The sequence below is a fragment of the Acanthamoeba castellanii genome (genome assembly GCF_000313135.1).
Source record: "Acanthamoeba castellanii str. Neff unplaced genomic scaffold scf7180000084457, whole genome shotgun sequence".
Classification (NCBI taxonomy): Eukaryota; Discosea; order Longamoebia; family Acanthamoebidae; genus Acanthamoeba; species Acanthamoeba castellanii.
Window position 1 is genome coordinate 1 of NW_004457613.1, and position 21,029 is coordinate 21,029.

Sequence of the window (21,029 nt, forward strand, 5' to 3'; positions counted from 1 at the left end):
TTTTGTGTTAACAAAACCATTTTTATGAGGTTAAACTGATAAACAAAATCACTTTTCAAAATGACTGGACCTAACTTGAGGAATGGGCAGAGCTCTTTGAAGCTCATGCTGGCTTGACAACTTCTTCCCAGCCCACCTGTGACTTGATGATTTTTGATGGTCTCACAGCTCACCCCATCACTAATCCCCTCCTTGATGGTCCTCTCTTCTGCCTACAGACCTGGGTCAGAGTTGTTCAGTCTTTGACCTCTCCTGATGTTCAATGCTAAAATAAAAACTCCCCTTCCTCCTATGTTCCTTGTAATCATTTTGTGTTTTATGTACACCACTTCAAGAGGATGTGGAGAGGATTTTGTTTCAAATTGGTAAACCAACCTACACCTCAGAATGGTTGCCACCCTGCACCAGGAGCGCCAGCATGTTGGCGACCTGCTCAGCGCTGGGTCGCTGGAGTGCCTGCTCGTGCCAGCAAGCCTGCATCAATTCACCGTAGCCAGGAGGCACACCGGCCGGAAGCGGGGGCCGTTTGCCCTCAACGATGTGGAGGGCCACTCGAGCGTTCTCGTCGCCGGAAAAGGGCAGCTCGCGTGTGGCCACCTCCCACATTATGATGCCTAGTGAGAAGATGTCGGCCGGCTCTGTGTATCTCTCGCGCCGCACGATCTCGGGCGCCGTCCACGCTGGTGCCATGCACCAGGGCATCGTCGTGGCGTTCTCTTGCTTCATTCGCGCCAGCTCAAAGTCTGTCAATGTAGGATGAGGACGAGAAACCAGTAGTGTAAGCCATGCACCACCTTAAACTGGTGAGAAAGAGAGTGAACGTACCGGCGATCTTTGAATTCCACAAGTCGTCGATGAGCACGTTGGACGAGTTGAGGTCGCGGTGCAGAATCGGTGGCGCGCATGAGTGGAGAAAGGCCAGCCCGAGGGCTATGCCCCGCACCAGGGAGAGTCGCAGCGGCCAGCCCAGCTCCTGCGCTGGATCGTCGAGCACGTCGCGCAGCGAGCCTCTCGGAATCCACTCGGTCACGATGCACACGTTGGGCGCGCGCAGGCACACGCCGATGAACAGCACCACGTGCGGATGCCGCAGCTGAGCCAGCAGGGCCGCCTCCTCGCGGAAGCGCAGACGGCTCTCCTCGTCGAACCGCTTGCCAGCCAGCCGCTTGACCGCCACCTCAATGCCGCGCCATCGGCCTCTGTAAACCCATCCGTGGCCGCCCTGCCCGGCGGGCTGGTCGCTGAGCGTCAGGTCTCCATGGGCCACGATGTACCTGCACGCGTTGGCGCTTCCAATCGCGACCCGCTCGAGCTGTCGCTTGCTACCACCCAGCTCGTTGATCGAGTCGTCGGCGTCGGCGGCCAGCGGCCGCATCTCGAACACTTGGACGGCTTGTGTCGCTCTGGAGTCGGTGTCGGCTCCTGAGTCGAGTAGGTCATCGGCAACGCAGGCCTCGACGTGAACGGCTCCCACCGTGTGGAACCGCTGATCGAAGTCCACCTTTGGCTGCTGAGCGATGATGGCACATACGACCGAGTCGGACACGAGCACCTGGCCGCCCTCGGCGTGCTGCGTGAGCTCCAGGGCGACGTTGACAGCCGCACCGCTGTATCCCCAACGACTGGACACCGGGTCCCTGTGGCGTGTTGCGCTACCACTGTGGACGCCGAACCGCACGCGAGGTTGGCCACATGTCGGCCGGGGCCATGGAACGGAGCTCAACTGATCCAGCGCAGCCTCGCACCTAATTTCCTCCCCCCCCCCGAAAGTTCTCAGATGTCAAGCCAAGGAGATTGAAACTTTGAACAGGTGGCGGGAGGGGAGTACCATCGCAGGGCGCAGGCGGGGTCGGTAAAGGCCATGCAGAAGTAGCCCTCGCCGCTGTCCAGATGCGGCTCCTGCGCGAACGTGGCCTCGTAGCCGTGGTGGGCAGCCAGAAGGCTGCGCAGGAGCTCGTTGTAGCACAGCATGGCTTCTCGCATGGCCTGCGGATTCGATTCCCAGAGTATGGCAGTGTCGGCCACATCACTGAACGCCACCGTCACCGCCACGTCGGTGGCCGGCGCGGCCAGGGAGTCGAGGCCCCACGAGTAGTGGTCGGAGGACAGCGAAGTTTCGCTGCTGCTGCTGCTGCTTTGCCTTTGCAGGCGCACTGCGGCGTCGTCGGGCTTGGGGCCGATGGCCGAAACGCGGCCCATGATGTCGTGGAACGAGGGGCGCATGGCCGGGTCCCGATGCCAACACTCGACCATGATGGCCTCTAGCGGCTCGAATCTCTGTGCGGTCGGGTTCTCATCGAGCGGCGCCGGCCTGAGGTTGTCGCGCAGCACGCCGACGGCGATGGCGGCCAGGCTCATTCCGCTGTAGGGCGTCTCTCGCGTGAGGAGCTCCCAGAGGACCACCCCGAACGAGTATACCTACAGAGCGGTTGGCCCAAGACGACAACAATGCCAGAATCAACTTAGTGAGTCAGTGATGCCCTGATCAAGACACAGGAAGGAGGTACGTCAGTCAGGCTGTAGTCGATGTGCGGTGACTCCTCAATGACTTCGGGCGCAGCCCAGTGGATGGTGCCTGGACCACCGACACGCACCGTGACGTGTTCGAGGTCATTGTTGGACAAAGCAGCTGTATACAGGCATGAGGAGAAGGAGGGTGGGGTTACCGTGGGCCTTGCAGCCGGTTGCCATCTTCAGGTCGGTCCGGAACCGGGTCAATCCAAAGTCGCTGACCTGCGCCTCCATATTTTAGCCACAGGTCCATGTTCGCGGTTCATCAATGGGGTTTTTGTTTGTACCTTTAGGTTCCACTTGCTGTCGAGCAGCAAGTTGAGCGATTTGAGATCTCGATGCACGATGCCGGACGAGTGCAGGAAGTACATGCCCCGCGCAGCTTGAAAGGCTGCCTTCAGACAGAACTGCAGCGGAATGGCCGGCACCAGCTCATTGTGCAGCAGCTGTGCATTCAGCGGCCCACACACCAGGTCAGTGGCCTTTTTGTCAGATCCAAAATGAGGAAGGGTGCAGTGGGGAGGTACGTCGTAGAGCGAGCCGAGCTCCATGAGCTCCATGACGATGCACAGTCTTGGGGGCTTGGTGCACGCCGCCATGAACAGCACCACGTTCGGATGCCTGAGCTCGCGCATCACCCGCACCTCGTGCTTGAAGGTCTTGCACACGGCCTTGCCCTGCTGAACATCGCCCGCTGGCACGACCTTGACCGCGACGTCGGTGCCCTTCCACACGGCCTGGTAGACCTGGCCGAAGCCGCCGGCGCCCAGCTGCTGGCCCATGTCCAGCTCCGACGTGTCGATCTCCCAGCTGTCGCTCTCCTTCTTCTTCTTGGCCCGCACGAGCAGGGCGCAGACCGCGACGGTAACCGCGACGGCCGCCAACAGTGGCAGCACGACGCCCAGCGAGATGGCGATGGCGTGGTCTGTTGAGGAGTCGGCTTGGGCTGGGCGTGTCATGCACAGTGTGCCCGATGCCTCGGCGACTGTGCAATGACACTCACCTGTGCGGCAGTACCCGTTGCCGCTGCAGATCGAGCCGTCGGCCGCGAGGCAGGTGCGCCGCGACGCCGCGCTGGTCGTGGTGATGCGCTGGGTCTGCAGACCGGTCGCGTTGCCGGCGAGCGCCTGGAAGAGCACCGCGTTCACGTTGCCGCCCGCGGGGTAGCGTTGGGTGGCGCGCTCCCGGATCATCGTGAAGTTGTCCCCGCCATTGGCCAGCCACCTGTCGGTGGCCACAGTGTAGCTCTCGTTGGGCAGGAGCAGCTGCCACACGTCCTGCTGCACCTCGACGTAGGCGTCAACCACCCGCATTCCCAGTGTCTCAGTCGGATTCCACGAGAACCGGAGACCCGAGGGGAGCAGGAAGCGCCCGGCGCCGTTCGTGAGGTCGCTGGTGGGGTCGGTGGCCAGCGAGAGGCCGTTCTCGAGCGCGTCGAGTAGGTCGAGGCCGAGGATGCGGAGGACGTAGAGGTCGTTGGCGCCGAAAGGGAAGGTCAGCTGTAGCTGGCCCAGAGTCACCGGCCCGGCCGGAATGGCGCCCCGCACGGCGCCCCCGTTGGCCAGCCCGATGGGCACGCGATAACCCAGGGAGCCGCTGGCGTATGCGCGATAGGAGTCGCTCAGCCAATCACCGACGCCGCATTCGCCATGGAGGCACTGAGTGTCGTACGATAGGTTGACCGCAGTCCACCCGACCACTGTCCCGAAGCTGGCCTGCACGGACTGGTCCAACTTGAGCAGCTGGGCGTGCAGGGAAGGGTCGGCTGGCACCGAGTCGTCCATGAGCACGGAGTCGCCCGACCACGCCGTGATGACCCCATGGTCGTCGAACTCGATGTGGAGCACGCCCATCAGGCGCCCAAACGTGCCCGAGGACACGACGAGGACTGGCTGCCCCCAGTCTGTCTCGTAGACCATTGGATAGGGTCCGACTCGGCTGGCAAGGAAGCCGGAGGCGTTGTTGGACTGGAGCTGGCCGGGCACGATGAGCACGTCGATGCCTGGCACGGAGGTGAGCACCAGCTCGGCCGTGACGTTGCTGCTGACGGTGGCCACGACCTTGTCGACCCCCTTGTTGACCAGCGCGGCCAGACCTTCGCGCAGCGCCTGGGCTTCGTCAGTGGCACTGACGTTGGGCGCGCGGATCATCGACGCGACGTTGGCCGAGAGCGTCGAGATGTAGCCCACCTCGTGGCCGGTGTCGGCGAAGGTCTTGATGAAATAGCGAGAGAGGGTGGTCCCTGCGGGCGCGTTGAAGCCCTGGATGTTGCTGCAGACGAACTGCATCCCCGAGTTGTTGTCGTGGGCCCGCAGCATGAACTCCCCCACGTGGAGCTGGCTGGCCAGGTCAGCCGCCTGCCAGGAGACGGCATCGTAGCCGAGGAGGCCAAAGTAGTCGGCGATGAGCGGCGAGCTGTAGAGGTAGAAGTAGAGGGAGTATGCAAGGCTGATACCGGCGTCGACGAGGAAGACGTGGTTGGATCGCGCACCCTCGCGCTCGATGAGGGTGCGCATGCGAGCGGCGCCGCCATAGCAGTTCACGTCGCTGAAGCTCGTGTACGAGAAGGTGGAGTCGTTGACGGGCTGGCAGGCTTTCCCATAGTCATCCGCGGCGGTGACAGTTGACGAGGTGTCAGCCGTGTGAAGGAGGGTCAGGTTGAATGCGCCTGCCGATGTACATCGCAAGCACAAGAAAGCCCCCATTACCGAGGTAAGTTGTGTTCGAGCAAGTAAGTGGCTCAGTCGTTGAAAGGAGAGACAAAGGAGCCACGCACAAGTACACTTCGTACCTTGGGAGGCGGTCACCAAGCACAACAGAATGATGGCGGTAAGCGCGGGTTGATCAGCCTTCATGAAAAGGAGCGTGTGCTTGTGCTGGTGCTTGGTGGTGACAGGAAATGTTGTTGCCTACACACACACACACACGCAGCGACCACCCCCCCCCCAAGTGGATGACAGGACCTGGCTGACCGCCAGTAAGGCATGCACACAGCACCGGTTATTCCTGCTTCTTTTTTGACCAGAACAAGGCTGGCTGCCACACCCAAACTGTGGCTTGCCCGTAACCTTTGGGGTAACCGTGTGGCGGCAAGATCATTCAACGCCTCTGGGTCGCGGCCCGCACACTTGACAGCTGCCAAACGAGAGGAGTATTTACTGAAACCTCGCAACACAGTGAGCCGCGTGTTTCGCGGACCTGCGGTAACGGGCAGCAGGCAGGTAGATGCAGTTCTTTAATCTTGGTCAATGCGAAAGTTGACATTTGGGGAGAGGGCATACACTAGAATCGTGAGTTGCAATGCCGCACGCCCCGCGCACTCAATCCATCTTGAGGTGCTTTCTTTTTCTTTTATATTTCTTTTAGCGGATCTTTTCCCAATCCTTTTCATTTTGCCCGGTTGGTGGGCGATAGCTACATGGATGACAAGGAGGTGTCGCTTTCGACCACCAGGATGTATTTATGATTCCAGTTCAGGAGATAGGAGATTGGACGACCCTAGAGTTCGTCATCCATCGCCGAAGAGGAGCGAAGAGAGGCCCTGCTCTTGTGACGTGGCTTACGGGGCGATAAGAACCCTCCCTTCCTCTTGGCTGTCGCTTGGCTGGTGACCTGTCGATATGCCTGCACATCGCTCCACACCGTAGCTGGCAGGCAGTTGGCCTCCTGCTCCGCCTTGGCGTACAGCACAGGGGAGCTGCATATCGCTTGCACGCATATCTGCTTGAGGGACTCTGTGCGCACCCACGAGAGCATGGTTAGCTCCACACCAAAGGTGCTTTTTCTATTCTTTCGTAGAGAGAGAGAGAGAGAGGATGCGTACTGACGCGCTGTCTTCGCTCAGCACCCAGCTGCAAGAAACCATCCATCATCTGCTGCTCTTTACTGTCCAACGCGGCACTGAGCAGGTGGTATGTGTGCAGATCTCTGGTCTGGAGCTCTGCATAATGATTCGCACAGCAAATATTAGCCACGCACGCACGCACGCACGCACGCACGCACGCACGCACGCACGCACGCACGCACGCACGCACGCACGCACGCCAACGACTTGGCGTTATGGGGAATCATTTTCATCAGCCATGAAACTTGCTCCACTTACCTTGAATTGTGGTGTAGAAGATGCCAAACACATCGAGGGACGTCATTGGAGTGGGAGATTCGACAATGCTACCCATAGCGTCAAACAGGCCTCCCTCGTCCTCCTGCATGCAAGTGAGAATGCAGCAACCATTACCTAGTTGCAAACAGTGTTCATAGAGCTAAAGGGGCGTACCAGGGGATCGAAATAGGCGCCCTCGGCAGTTGGCAGCATGGCGTTTAGTTCCTCTTCGCCATTACCCTCTTCCTCGATAGTGAAGCTGTCCTTTTCGGCCGCATCGTCCTCGTAGAGGTCAGTGAGGAATTCCATGGCATCACCGCTCTCGTCCAACGCCAGTCTCGAGTCGTCGTTTCGCTTTCTCTTGGCGGGCAAGACGGGCGAGTCCCCCCTAACGCTGTCCTCCCTCTTCCGCTTGCTTGAGGTCTCTTCTCCGTCTTCGTCCTTATCGCTAACCTCCATCTCCTGCTCCTCGCTGAAGGCCTCTTCACCGTCGTGGGAAGACCACATCCTTTTTCTCCTCGCCTTCTGTACTGAGTGGTCGTGATGCTTGGCCAGCAGCCGCAGTAGGAATGGTAAGAGCGCTCTGGAGACATACCGCACGTACGCGCCATTAGCCCAGACCGGTTATTAGGCATGCAGGTCCTTGTGGGCGGAGGGGGGGGGCAATGAGACTTAGGGTGCCCAGAAAGGATGGATCGACTTACCGAGTAGCTTGCGGCGGCGTTGACTCCTGCACGGTCGAGAGAAGGCTGCAGAAGCCAGCCACGAACACCTTTTCGAGAAGAGAGCTCTTCATGAAGCGGTTGATCACCAGGTCCGAGTGGTCGTAGAATAGCGAGAAGACCAGGTCGAGCTGCTCGTGCTGCGCAAGGCACTGCACGGTGATGGTGGGATTGTAGTAGAGTGCGTGGGCCACCACACTCAGGCCCCAAACGAGCACGTGACCCTTGTTCTCGATCGGACGGATGCTGGGAAGCTGTCGCACCACCAGCTGCAAGAACCTGTCCACCTCGCCGTCGATTGATCCCGGGTATTCTGAACAAAGTTGTCGAACGCACCCAAAGACAACACCATCACCCGATGATCCCCGGTGAGCGCTCATGGTTCGGCCCGTGTAGGCATTGAGAGGGGGGGGGGACTCTGACGTACCTTTGCTGTGCTCAAAGAATTCACCCACCATGCGGCAATAAGCCCGAACAATGATCGTGTTCACGAAGTCGGGCTGATGCGTGGCGAGCACGGTGTGGTCAGACAGACAGACTTCGTCCTTGGGAGGGGAAACAGCCATCAAGGGCAGGGGATAAGCGTACTGTGGATGTGCTCGCGAGAGAACAGGCCTGGTAGTAGTGGTCGATGTACCTTTTCTCGCTGAGGAATTGAGCGGTGCCGTTGGCGATGAAGTTGCCCATGGGCATGGATAATTCATCGAGCCAATCGACCATTTCGTACTGATTCGTGATCAGCTCGCACAGGGGTATGAACAAGCTGCTTGATAGGCAACGGAGCTATCCATTAGAAATTTGTTGTGCAATTGTCCGGTCAGCTTTAGGCGCCGCACCTGAAGAGGTCTTCCGGAGTGGGAACGACGTGGAACGTGAGATAGGACAGTATACGCATGAGCTCTTCCACAAACTCGACCTGATGTAGCGACAATTGAAAGAAAGAGTTAAGCTGTGGGAGGAAAAGTGCGCGTCGGTGTGTGTGTGTGTGTATGTGTCCTGTGTGCGCATCGTACGATGTTGTCGCCAGGGCCGGTGAAAAGCGTGTGTAGCCAGGGCACAAGTAGTGCTGTCACTGCTGCGACCTGTTGCTGGAACTCAACCGAATCGTCGTGCTCCTTGGGTCTCACGTTGAACAGCGAGTCCAATACTCCGCTCAAGGCTGCAGAAACACACATGTGGGTTGTGGAAATTACTACACAAAAGGCCTTTGGCGTGTCCACACGGCTGAGCGTGGGCGAAATAACGGCACCTGAGAGGCAGCCAACGGCAAGCATAGCACTGTTGTCGTCTTCCAGAGCGCGGCTCGCCACCCTGCTGAAGGCGTCCGTGAGGTGCTTGCACAGTACCACCGCGTACTGGGTCAGTTGTTGCAGATTCAGATGGGAGATGATCGAATTGAGCGCCGGAATCAGCTCGTCGTTCCCTACCGCCTCGATGATCTGATCTTGCGCGATAAGAAAGGTAAGGGGGTAAGAATTGCGCCTCTCCAGACTGGTTGGTTGCCCTCCAGCCGATGTAATGAGGCAGTAATGGCCGGTTGTTTGTTGTGTGCGGACCTTGATGATGGTCTCGAGGATCCAGGGGAAAGCAGTCATGAAAGCCGATGAGCTCTCCGTTTCAAACACGAGCTGCGAGATGGCCATGGCTGCATAGAACTGCACGGTGATGGCATCGTCTTTCATGCAGACCAGCATGACTTGCGTTGCTTCAGCCACAACCGCCTCAATGTCGCTGGTGAAATGGGCGATGCCGAGGAAGACCCGACTCACGCCATGGACAGCGTAACAGGCCTAGCAATTGGAAAAGATGATCATCAGGATTATTTGGCTCAATCGTGCAGCACGCTTGCACGGCAAGCAAATGCAGGCAAAAGGAAATGGTACCCTGGCACGGAGAAGAGTGTCGGCTGTTTGGTCACGGGCGATGGGAAGAACGTGCTCGGCAAGTATGCGCGCTGCTGAAGCAGCGCTATCTTCCTTGAAGTAGATGTACCCGAGAATGCTGAGCGCCGCATCCTTCTGCAACATATCAGCACTATTGCGCCACCCACGCAGCACAAAATAACCATTAATCACGGCAGCAGAGCGCAATGGGTGAGTGAGCTCATGCGCGTATCCTTTCGTTGGGCTTTGCTTTTGGGTACGCGTACCTTCTCAGCCCAAGTTCGACCCGTGCAAGAATCTTCTCGAAGACAACGTCATCGTGCAGCACATCACTGAGCAGGTTCTTTGCTACTGAAGCGGCATTGGAGAACATATTGTCCATGTCTGTAGAGGCGCAAAAGGTCACCACAGTGAGTGCAACTTGTGGTGGAAGACAGCTGTAATAAACGACGTGTACCATATTCCTGACGCAAGTAGTCAAGCGGTTGTTCGTAGAATAATTGGAGATGCACAGGCGAGAGCTGGCACATGGAGACCAGATCGTCAATGAGCCGATCAGCCTGACCCTCGAGCATCATTGCTCGAGTGTCCTTCGGTGCCAGGCTGCAGCCAACATGTCATTGTGAGTAACAGCGGGGCCACGGGTATCAACGTGTCAGTATGAGTAGTGGTGTTGGCAGGAGGTGGGCACCAATTCAACAGAAATGCTGTAAGCGAAACCACGACGGGCTGCGAGAGTTTCCACTGTTTGGAACAGTAGTCGTGCAGGCATCGCAGGCAGATCTTGGTCAGGGCCTGCATACGCTCGTCGGCTCCCAATCGATCTGCTTGCTTTCTCGCTCTGGGAGTGGTATAACGATTCGTGAGTGGCCACTCACGACACTCGCCACACTCACGATACTCACGAACCTCCGATTCATGTATCGGGTCAATACGATCCAGCCGTATCGCTTGCATTTCCACCAAGCCAGCTGAGCTGCGGAGAGGTCGTCATCCGCGGGGCACACATCCCACCGTTCAAAGGGCAGGGTGGCGTCGACGAGGGCAGAGATTTGGTCGTTCCACCCGCGTTGTTGCTCCGCGCTCTGTTCCGCTATGCTTCCGCCCTACGCACGTATCGGTGTGGTGGATCGAAGAGTTAGCGCACATTTCCACAACTCCTAACACGCACCCACATAGCAATAAAGAGCCAAGAAAAATGGAGACGCCGGTGCACCGAAGGGTTAGGAGGAGGAACCATGCGGGAGAGTGCCCAATAGGATTTGAGCAGATATTGGATGTGGGTGGTATGTTGTTCGAGCTTGGCCTTATCCTCCATGAGCCTTGTGAACAGCTTCAACAAAACGGGAAGCACATGCTCGACGATCTCGAGCTTGACCGAATTGAAGGCCGTGCTGTGTGTTCAATTGAAATTGAGTGAGATGAGTGGTGGCTACAACGCAACATGCGCGCGCGCGGGAAAGAGGCGGTCTTCGAGAGAAGAAACTGTACCGATATTGGAAGTGCTTGTTGAGGTTGTACAAAACGGCAAGCGCTTCTTCGAGAAGGAGGCCGTCGACTGGTGACTGTTGCCGTACCGAGTCGGCATCACTCTCGGAGCGGCGGTGCACCACCTTTTCCTTACCCTTCGTCTGTCCCCTTTCGCCAGCCGAGTCACCGGTGTTAGCGGCGACGGTGTGACCCGAGCCGACGGAGGCTGCACTTCTCAAGATGATCGTCATGGCTCGGTCGAGGAAGGTCTTGCAGGGCGATGCAGCGTGGCAATCGTCCTCCCACGCTCGCTGCACGCAACCATGGAGAATGGTACGCCAAGGTTCGGCTCGGGCGCCCTGTCCTGCGCTGGCCGCCGCTGGCGCTGGTGCAAAGAGGGCATCCATCAGGCCCTCGCGTATGGCCTGCTTGTCCTCGGCAGGCATGGTCGGTTCGTGCCAGCGCGTGCGGATGTGGTCCTGCAGCGCGTTGGCCACCACCAACTTGAGCGGCAGAGGCAAAGCCTGGTCCGGCGCCGAGGAGGAGAGCTCCTCTTCGAGAGCGTGAAGCAGCACCCGCACCAGGTCCCTTCCGAAGTGGGCTCGCGTTTGCACCTTAGCGGAGTAAGGATGAGGCGCCTTTGTTAATAATAGACCTCGCACGTTGGAGATAGCAGAGCGGCGGCGTACACAGACGACGCCCAAAACGAAGGCTTAGGGCCTGTTTTCTTTTAAAAAAAGAAATGGTATGGGGGGGAAGGGGCACCTGTCGGAGTTGTTGTGCAGGATCATTGCCGTTGAGTCGCTGCAGAATGTCCTTCTCCCCTTCAGTGGCAACCCATTCTTTGGCGGCGGCGGTGTCGCTCTCCTCCATTACTTGCCCCGTGCACACGAGTGGCCCCCGTTCAAAACAAAGAAAAAGAAACGAAACCGCCTTACGCCGGGAAATGATGATTTTCTATGCCAATTTCTTCTCTTCCTTGGGCGCCCTTCGGCACAAACCACCGATGGACACAAAGAAGGCCACGGCTGTAGCCCCGAGTATGGTGGCCTCTGGAGGGGCAGTACCCACCACCTATTCTACTGCTGCGGGCATCAACGGCGGCAGTGGTTCACACGCCGTTCGACAACCACCGGCAATGAGCGCCAGCGCACCGGTGCCCACCACCAAAGTGGCAAAGGAGAAAGCTACGACGAAGGACACACCGAAGAAAAAGAAGAAGAAGAAGAAGAAGAGCAAGAAGAAGAATGCCTCCGAGAAGGTGCCACTTATGGGCAAGGTCAAGCAAGCCAAAATGGCGCACAAGATGACCAAGGGTAACGCTCCTGCCTTCTCTCGGACTCAACCATAGGTCTCACCATGATACCTGCCTGCCTTTCAGGGCTGACGTGGCGGCAACGGTGGAAGCTCTTCAAGTGTTACCGCAAGCTCAGCAAGTTGTGCAGCTGCTGCACGTCTACCTGACAAACACCAACTTTTCGTCTGTACACTACTCAGTAGACCTGCGCCGAGGTCGAGAAATCGTATTTTCTCTCAATTTTCTCGAGGCTAACCGCACCGAGCAGCAGAGCGGAGAGGAACTGCGCAGTCCCCACAGAAGGGGAACAGGACCAAGAACCAGAACAGTTCTCAGAGCAAGAAGAAGAGAAGCAGCAGAACATGTGGCGTCGATTAAAGCGGGTCACGATCTACGCCGGCGTAGGAAGTGCGGTGGCGGCTGGTGGCTTGCTGCTCTACGCCTCGTCGCCCTTTACTGGTGTGAACGCGTCGACCTCACTCACCGGCCCACGGAAAACGACGCTAATCCCCGACTTCCCCGCACCTGCAACCACCGTGCCAACAAGGTATGCCGAGCTCTCTCTCTCTCTCTCTCTCAGCCTCTCCGATTTGTAATCGCTAACGATTTCTTAATTTCGTTCCATGCTGGTGGATGATATCATCCAGGGATGAGCAGTTGGCGAAGCTGCAGGAGGGAAAGGAGTTTGATCTGCTGGTTGTGGGCGGTGGCGCCACCGGTGCGGGCATTGCCCTGGATGCGGCCACACGCGGCCTTAACATCGCCCTCGTGGAGAAGTACGACTTCTCCTCCGGCACCTCCTCGCGCAGCACCAAGCTCGTCCACGGCGGAGTGCGTTATCTCGAGAAGGTAGGGACTCCTTTGCTCGGTGGCCTTCCCTGCTGTGACTAATGCCGCGGCGCGACGTTCCTGGCCGCCTGTTGTGCCTGCTTCTTCCACGTACACAACCAGGCCATCAAGAACCTGGACTACGAGCAGTACAAGATGGTGAGAGAGGCGTTGCACGAGCGGGCCACGGTGCTCAAGGTCGCGCCGCACCTCTCCTATCAAATGCCCATCATGCTGCCCATCTACAAGTGGTGGCAGGTACGTTGCGCTGCCTCCCTTTCTCTGCTCTACACACACGTGTATGTGCCCGATACTTAAGTAGACTGCGCCATGCGGCATAATGTAGGTCCCCTATTTCTGGGCAGGCTCCAAGCTGTATGATGTTTTCGCTGGCAGCCAGCGTCTGGAAAGCAGCTACTTTCTGTCCAAAGGTCCGATCTCCCAACCCTGCATCAGGGCTCTCAGCCCTTCTTGCGTCTGGTGGCCTGGCTTCCTGACCGATCGGTTTGCGAAAAACCTCCAGGCAAGGCACTGGAAAAGTTCCCTATGCTGCGCTCCGACTCGCTCGTGGGCGCAATGGTATACTACGACGGCGCCCACAATGACTCGCGGACCAACATTGCTCTTGCATTGACCGCCGCCACGTACGGGGCCACTGTGGCCAATCACGTCGAGGTGCGCTCCCTCACGAAACTGCCGTGTGCGTGCGTGCTCTTTGTGTTGATGCCCTGCGTGCAGGTAGTCTCCCTTATTCGGGCTAAGGTGACGGATGAGAGCGGCAAGGAGAAGGAAGTCGTCTCCGGAGCAGGTACCTTGGTCGTTCTCTTTCAAAACATCACGCTAAGCGTATAGATATATAGTCCATGCTTATTGATGCTTCTTATTGGTGTAAGTCGTCCGCGACACGCTCAGCGGGAAAACCTGGGAGGTGAAAGCCAAGGGAGTGATCAATGCCACTGGCCCCTTCACCGACGCAGTTCGCAAAATGGATGAGGTATCTGTCCCTTCCCTAGAGTGGCCGGCATCTAACCCTACTGGTTTGTCGGGAGACTGATAGGAGAGTGCGTACATAGGGCGATAAGTGCGAGAACTTGGTCATCCCCAGTGCGGGTGTGCATATCGTACTTCCGGATTACTACTCTCCCCGCGACATGGGCCTTCTCGATCCGGCCACAAGTGATGGACGAGTGATCTTCTTTTTGCCTTGGGTACTTAGCCACCCTAACCCAGTCCGACACCTTGCTGCGCGTGATGACCCCTCACAAAATCGTCGTTGACAGGAAGGGAACACCATCAGCGGTACGACAGATACTCCCACCACCCTCTCTGACCAGCCGAGGCCACTGGAGGAGGAAATCTCGTTCATCCTCAAAGAGGTGTCCAACTACCTCAACCAGGTTCGGCCGCTTCGCTTCTGTCAGCACTTCTTTTACACGCAAGGCTCTTACTCTCGTCTTCCATTGGTGCCCTAATTGAATTAGGATGTCACCGTGCGAAGAGGAGATGTGTTGGCGGCGTGGAGCGGCATCCGGCCGCTCGTCAAGGATCCTACTAAACTGGGCAAGGCTGGCACCCAAGGTAAGTTTACAGGCATCAAGATCCACCGTTTCATAATTAAAGATGTACACTGACAATCTTGGTTTCATCTGGTCAAGGTCTCGCGCGCAATCACATCATCACCATCAGCGATTCCAAGCTCTTGACCATCGCAGGAGGAAAATGGACCACTTACAGGTTGCTCATACCTCCTCAAACGACAGCACGCATCCAGGATCATCCACTTATATTTAAGATTGATCCACCTTCAGAGAGATGGCTGAGGAAGCCGTTGACAAGGCGATCGCTGAGTACGGCCTCAAGCCACGCAACATCTGTGTGACTACAGATGTGTACCTCCTTGGCGCTAGAGATTGGACGCCGACCATGTTCATCAAGCTCATCCAAAATTACGGTATCCAGCGCGAGGTGCGTCCTTTATTCACCTGCGTGAGTGTACACCACAAGCCTTTGCATTGACGAGGATACGTCCAGGTTGCACAACACCTCGCCAGCACGTATGGCGATCGTGCCTTTGAGGTGGCTAAAGTGGCGACACCGACTGGCAAGCGGTACGTCTCTTCCTCCATGCTATGCCCAATTACACTTTGCGCGGTTGTGCAATGCGCGTGTCTGTGTCAATGCCCTGGAGAACATCAGTAAAGAGCGCATGCACATTGGTGAAGTCGAGCGCTAACAACCCAATTGCACACGTTGTCCGCACACCGTAGGTGGCCAGTGCTTGGTAGGCCGCTGGCCGAGGGCTATCCCTACCTCGAGGAGGAAGTCCGACACGCCGTGCACCACGAGTACGCCTGCACGGCAGAGGTGAGCTTTAACCCCCCGGAGGTCCTGTAGCCATGACTCGGCTAAGGCAATTTCGATCCTACCCCTCCGCTAGGACGTACTGGCGCGTCGCACGCGTCTGGCGTTTTTGAATGCCAACGTGGCTTTGGATGTCTTGCCGCGCGTGATTGACATCATGGCCGAAGAGCTCCGCTGGGACGACGCCAGGAAGAAGCACGAGTACGCCCGTGGCTTTGGCTTGGTTGGCGTTGTTGCTGTTCCTGTCTCTCATTTGCTTGAACCCGACGGCTCTCCTTCAGGTACGAAAACACCAAGAAGTTCCTGCGTACCATGGGCCTGGAAGACATCAACTCGCGCGGCGTTTTCAACAACATGGACATCCTCCACTACCGGTACCCCTTCAGCCGTCAGTATTGTATCTCTCCTTAACTCTATCGCTGATGACGAGATTGGTCGGGTGCAGAGAATGCTTTGATGCCATCGATACTGAGCACAAGGGCCACATCTCCAAGCAAAAGCTCAAGGAATTCGTCAAATCGGTGCCTCCTTGAATCTTCAACGTGCCGCAGCATTGCACGTACATCGTCATCTTGGGCGCTGTGCCAAACTAATATAATTCGTTTGCAGGAGAAGAAGGATATGCGAGACACGGAAATCGATGCACGGCTTGACTACATCGACGAGAACAAGGATGGTGTGATCGAGTTCAACGAGTTCCTTGAGGTACAAGCACTTCACAATGTCTGTACTTGACATCCCACAGCTAACCACTGTGGTACTTATGTACCTTTGGGTAACGCAGTTGATGGCGGCCATTGACACGCACGAGGAACGCGACAAGTACCGCCGCGCCCGGTCGATGGAACGCAAGATCCCCACCCACCGATCTGCTGGCGGCTTGTGAGTGCTCCCTACCCCGCTCGTTCCCAACAACATCGAGCTTTAGCCAAGAGAGTCCCGACCTTTCTTTTCCGCTGTCTTGTTGAGGGGGGCGCCCACTCCATTGCATTGCGGACTTGTTCGAGTTGTTGCTGGAATACTACCCACAACTCATACCACAATGTCGGAGAGCTGATGGCAAAGAGTGGTGGAGATGTGAGTCCAAAGTAAGGTTCAAAGGACCAGTGGTGTGGTGTGGGGGGAGCAGAACACCTGCTGGTCCGCAGTGGTGAAAACTTGATGTCGTGCAGCGACTTTGATGTAGTCCCCTCTAGTCTCCAGGTGGGCATGCCAATGGGAGATTTCGCACGCAAGCTGCCAAGAGAGAAAGATGGATGGAGTGTGTCAGACAGAGCAAGTGGAGGACTTGACCGCGATCTGAGGAGGGGAGGGGTCTTCCACGTAAACAACCAGGCCATCGAGAACCTGGACTACGAGCAGGACGTACCAGGTGGTGAGAGAGGCGTTGCACGAGCGGGCCACGGTGCTCAAGGTCGCGCCGCGCCTCCCCTATCAATCAAGGGGGCGCCCACTCCCTTGCGGACTTGTTCGAGTTGTTGTTGTGGTTGTTTGCCACGCTGGAATTACCACCCACCCAGACAAGTGAAGCCCCGCCAATCGGTTCTGCTGCAGTCATCCCGAGTAAGCCGAGTGCGGCCAGGACGCGTGCAAGTTCTGGTGGTGTGAAATTTATCATCCCGCCCTAGCTAAGCTTGCAGAAGAAAAGAAGAAGTCGAAGGAGGACATGTCAGTCGTACAGCGCCTCACGGCGGCCTTCCGTACCAACCCCACCGAACGAGCACACCTGCTTACGTCGACTGCCGGCGGCTGCATCCAGCAACCGCCCCTTTGCCTCGGCACCGGCGAGGAGGAAGGAGGGCTGCGCGCAACGGCCCTGCACGTAACGGATGACGAGCTGCGCCACCTCAAAGACTTCACCACCAGCGAGCCGCTCGCCTCGCAAGAGGCTGCGTCAGCCTGCACCGCGGAGAACCTGTGCTCCAGCCGGGTGTGGCTCTATGGCGACCGACAAACATGGCAGGACTGGGGCATCTCCCTCTGGTCCGAGTTTCTCGGCACCTTCCTCATGGTCTTCGTCGGTACCCCCCCCCTCACTTTTCTCCTTCGTCGTTCCTCTTTTCCTTTTCCGCTTTTCTTTTTTTCTTGGTTCTTTTTTTCCTGGTGTGTTGGGCCTGACGCGGCACGGACGGTCGGCGTGTGCACACAAGGATGCGGTATCGGCGTGCGGGGAGCGACGAAGGAGGTGAACTCGATGGCGTTCTTTCTGGTGATCATCTTCATCGTGGAGGCCTTCGTGCCGTTCTCTGGAGCGCACTTCAATCCAGTGGTGAGCCTGGTCATGTTTTTGAGCGGGGTGACGTGCTTGAGTCTGCTGGTGCTGCACACCCTCGTGCAGTGCTTCGCTGCGACCGTGGCCTCCTACCTCATGCTCCTCCTACTCCCCGAGACCGAGAAAATGAACTGCGCCGTCACCACTGTACAGGAGGCCTGGCACAACCCCATGGGTCCGCACCTCCTCCCATGTGAGGATGGCACTACACGACACGACACACATGGCACACGATTCTTACCGCGCTGCGCCGCACGATAGGTATATGGAAGGCCATCTGCATGGAAGCGATCATGACGGGCGTCCTCATCTACGTCATCCTTACCACCGGCCTTCACTCCAAATCCAAGGAGCGCAATGCCCTCTCCACCCTGGCCGTGGCCTGCACAGTGGGTACGGCCACACACTCTTTTCAGTCAACGCCCCACATGGCCCGTGCTCGCTCCTGTGCGCTCGAGCGTCTTGGTGGACCTCCGCTAACCGCGGTGGTGACCACCAGCAACGCTGATCCTGCTGGGCGGCGATCTCACAGGCACGTCCATGAACCCGGCACGAAGTCTGGGACCGGCCATCGCGTGCGGCTACTGGCAGTACCAGTGGATCTACTTTGTAGGCCCGCCTATTGGCGCCGTGCTCGCGTGGGTCTCCTACACCCTCACCCACCACAAGATCTGAGCAGCGCTCTAGGGTCACTCAGCTCTGTAATAATTCCTCCCTCACCTTTCATCTGTACACCGCAATGACTCAAGGTCCCCGCCCACTCGTCGCACGGTGCAGACGCTCAGCAGCAACCGCAGCAGGCCGGCTCGCCATCATCATCAAATCGCTGGTAGCCGTTGTGCGTGGTGGACCCTTGTCGAGGCGCAATGTCCGTCTTGCCGAAGAACTGGTCGCTCGAGATGGATTGCACTCCTACTCGAGCGGGCGGATATGTGCGTTAGTGTAGCTGCAGGCGAGCCTATGAGCCAGTGTGTGCGCGCACGCGTGGGTGTGGAGTTCGTTGTACCTTTGTATTTGTTCAGGGCCGAGTTCTGCGTGGCTAGGCGCTCTCGCGGTACGATCTTCTCGGGTGGTGGAAGGCTGCGTGAAAAGGAGGAGTCAGGAATGGCCCCGCACACGACGCGCCAGAGAGCTGCACAGGGGAACGGTACCCGAGCGCTTGTGCGACCTCCGTGGCCAGCATGAACCGGTAGTCTTCGGCTACGGTGTTGTCGTACTTCTGCTGCAGGTCGGACGAGAGCGAGGAGTGGTCGTGCTCCTTGAGGTACTCGTCCAGTCGCCTGTTCCCGCCAAGTCGCATCGATGTCGTCTGCTTCTCCGTCCACTTGTCCAACTCCACGGACCTAAGCACGTCCACCATCAGGCACGCTCTCGCCCAGACGCGGGGCCACAAAGGGGCGGGGTCCAAACCGAACAAAACTGAGGTGGACGCCAAGGGAGCGGTGTTTGCCCGAGCAGTTGATGCAAATGAACACGCCCAGCGTCACAGACGCCCATGTGGGGGCCGACTTGCCACACTCGAAGCACGCCTGCGCGTGTTTGTAATAATCCCCCCCCCCTCTCCGTCACGAACCTGGCTGCTCGCCCAAAGTGTGGCGAGCACGTACATTGTTGCCGGGAAGAGCAAGTGTTGCTTTCAACTCATCCGTGGACGAGCTCATCTCAAGTCTTCGCGTCGAAGCAATCTTCGATGTTTCTTTTCCTTTTTTTTTCTTTTCCCTTTCCGAGAGAGAGTTCATTTTGGTGGTCGCGCAGGCAGGTATCAAGCAACACAAAGAGCCGGCAACCCGTGAACAGGTCGGAGGAAGCGATGCGAACGGCAGATGAACAAAGGGATGAGGAGGAGGAATGGGAAGACAAAGACAACGAGGACGTGCGATGGGACCAGGAGAACGCGTGCGTGCGACTTGCCGGCAAGTCCGTCCTCTACAACTTCCGCGACGTCGCTGCCTGCACGCCCAAGTAAACCCCCCCTCCTCCCAACTTCTCCTTCCTTTCTCTTTTCGTGGTCCTTCTTTGCTGTAATGTTGCCTTTCATCTTCCCCATCTTTTGCTATGAGACCACATGCGGGCTATTGCTTTATGCACGTGCACTACTTCTCCTTGAGGCTCGCCCGCTATTAATAATAATAATAAATTTCTAATAAATAAATAAATATATTCTTACAAATACGAAATGGCGTGCGCACACAGAGGCGGAGAGAGCGGAATGCGGAAAGGGCTGGTGTACCGCAGTGCGGCGGTGTCGAGGGGCAAAGTGACGTGCGACGAGGTGATCAAGGGCACCCTCGCCCTCTGGGCCGAGTGCCTCAACATCAAAACCCTCATCGACCTCCGCACCAACACCGAGAAGAGGTACTGCTTGTAGCCCTTTCAATACTGGCGAAGGAAAGTTGGATTGACGTAGTGGAGCGGGTGTGGTAATGAACGGTCGGATGCAGGTCTGACGAGCACGACAAGCAGGTGGAGAAGGTCTATCCGACGGTTCCACTAACGCAGAAGCGGGCTGCTGAGGGGCGACAGAGGTTCCACACCAACGTCCTCTCCTACTCGACCCTCTTCAAAGGCTTCGTGCTGCCCGCCTCTCCCGGCACCAAAGCCCGCGTCCTCCGAGCCTTCTTCGCCGCAGGTACACCACCTTCCCCCCTCTCTAAAGCGTGAGGGTTAGTTCTGACGGCATCAATCCCCAGGGGAGGACACCGGCCGGTTGAAATCCGCAAAGGCGATGCTCTGCCGCGAGGTGGTGAGTCCGCGCGGCCTCGTGAGCCTGTACATACTCATGCTCTCCCAATCGGCGGCCCTACTCAAGAAGGTTATTCAGCTCTCATGAATGAACCATACCGCATGGCTTGTATAGCTCACTCCTCCTGCGTCTTGCGGCTTCAATGCGTGCGTGCACAGGTGTTGATGCTGTGCAGCGATCCCCAGAACCATCCAGTACTCTTCCACTGCTCGTCTGGCAAGGACCGAACGGGCCTGATCGCCGCCCTCATCCAATCGGTGTGCGGGGTGAGCGAGGAGGAGATTCTCGACAGTTACGCCGATTCGGAGACCTACCTCGCACCCGTGCTGGAACTGATCGCCGAGGAGGACCGAAAGCGAGGTCTCTCCGAGGAGTTTGATGGCACCCCGCGGTACACACCAGCCCTGCATCGCACTTCTGATTAGCCTTTCGCCTCAACTCTGCAATTGATTCCTCACGCCGCCCTCGAATCAAATCAGGCACGCGATGGAGAAGACTTTCGAGTACATCAAAGAGTCGTACGGCGATGTGCGCGGGTACCTGGTGGCCATCGGATTCACTCACGAGCACCAGCGCCAGCTGCGCGAGGCGCTGATGGTGGACCCCGAAAGCGACGAAGAGTACAGCGATGGAGACACCAACAACGAGGACGAGATCGAGCAGAAGCGAGGGTACGACAAGATCGAGAGAGGAGGGCAGGCTTGGACGGCCGGGCGAGCACCATCGGGCTCCGAGATCTCGCGACTGCCGACCAAGCAACGACGCGAAAACAAAGACGCCGTCTTGCGCTCGCCAAAACGGAGCCTGGACTCCTCCAGAAGTTCCACCCTTTGAGATCAA

At 57.7% G+C, this 21,029-nt stretch overlaps 6 protein-coding genes across 6 annotated transcripts; 3 read left to right on the plus strand and 3 right to left on the minus strand.

The window, feature by feature from the left end:
- Positions 1-375: 375 nt before the first annotated feature.
- ACA1_321900 (protein kinase domain containing protein) lies at positions 376-5,216 on the minus strand (the record flags this gene model as incomplete). The annotated part of the gene is made up of 8 exons (XM_004367441.1): positions 376-743; positions 826-973; positions 1,040-1,658; positions 1,910-2,418; positions 2,508-2,575; positions 2,667-2,733; positions 2,799-2,906; positions 3,039-5,216. The coding sequence occupies 8 exons, from the start codon at positions 5,214-5,216 to the stop codon at positions 376-378; spliced, it is 4,065 nt and encodes a 1,354-aa protein (XP_004367498.1).
- Positions 5,217-6,009: 793 nt separating this feature from the next.
- On the minus strand, positions 6,010-11,561 carry ACA1_321910 (uncharacterized protein; the record flags this gene model as incomplete). Its single annotated transcript, XM_004348617.1, has 20 exons — positions 6,010-6,245; positions 6,335-6,451; positions 6,614-6,716; positions 6,788-7,121; positions 7,318-7,648; positions 7,763-7,880; positions 7,924-8,098; positions 8,172-8,251; positions 8,349-8,494; positions 8,585-8,774; positions 8,892-9,125; positions 9,219-9,369; positions 9,485-9,602; positions 9,676-9,808; positions 9,939-10,059; positions 10,128-10,324; positions 10,456-10,612; positions 10,710-10,857; positions 10,900-11,302; positions 11,454-11,561. The coding sequence occupies 20 exons, from the start codon at positions 11,559-11,561 to the stop codon at positions 6,010-6,012; spliced, it is 3,600 nt and encodes a 1,199-aa protein (XP_004348667.1).
- Positions 11,562-12,347: 786 nt separating this feature from the next.
- Positions 12,348-16,060, plus strand: ACA1_321920 (Glycerol phosphate dehydrogenase 2, mitochondrial, putative; the record flags this gene model as incomplete). Its single annotated transcript, XM_004348619.1, has 18 exons — positions 12,348-12,521; positions 12,643-12,834; positions 12,937-13,071; positions 13,342-13,488; positions 13,552-13,621; positions 13,707-13,807; positions 13,887-14,021; positions 14,044-14,112; positions 14,148-14,210; positions 14,295-14,391; positions 14,624-14,778; positions 14,845-14,921; positions 15,099-15,177; positions 15,251-15,375; positions 15,456-15,548; positions 15,620-15,695; positions 15,784-15,879; positions 15,959-16,060. 18 exons carry the CDS (start codon positions 12,348-12,350, stop codon positions 16,058-16,060), a joined length of 1,986 nt encoding a protein of 661 aa, XP_004348669.1.
- A 780-nt stretch (positions 16,061-16,840) lies between these two features.
- Positions 16,841-18,121, plus strand: ACA1_321930 (transporter, major intrinsic protein (MIP) superfamily protein; the record flags this gene model as incomplete). Its single annotated transcript, XM_004348620.1, has 4 exons — positions 16,841-17,195; positions 17,325-17,621; positions 17,708-17,839; positions 17,946-18,121. 4 exons carry the CDS (start codon positions 16,841-16,843, stop codon positions 18,119-18,121), a joined length of 960 nt encoding a protein of 319 aa, XP_004348670.1.
- A 106-nt stretch (positions 18,122-18,227) lies between these two features.
- Positions 18,228-18,806, minus strand: ACA1_321940 (uncharacterized protein; the record flags this gene model as incomplete). Its single annotated transcript, XM_004348621.1, has 3 exons — positions 18,228-18,358; positions 18,453-18,526; positions 18,598-18,806. The coding sequence occupies 3 exons, from the start codon at positions 18,804-18,806 to the stop codon at positions 18,228-18,230; spliced, it is 414 nt and encodes a 137-aa protein (XP_004348671.1).
- A 450-nt stretch (positions 18,807-19,256) lies between these two features.
- ACA1_321950 (tyrosine/serine phosphatase, putative) lies at positions 19,257-21,023 on the plus strand (the record flags this gene model as incomplete). The annotated part of the gene is made up of 6 exons (XM_004348622.1): positions 19,257-19,408; positions 19,640-19,801; positions 19,888-20,075; positions 20,137-20,258; positions 20,348-20,580; positions 20,669-21,023. 6 exons carry the CDS (start codon positions 19,257-19,259, stop codon positions 21,021-21,023), a joined length of 1,212 nt encoding a protein of 403 aa, XP_004348672.1.
- Positions 21,024-21,029: the final 6 nt, after the last annotated feature.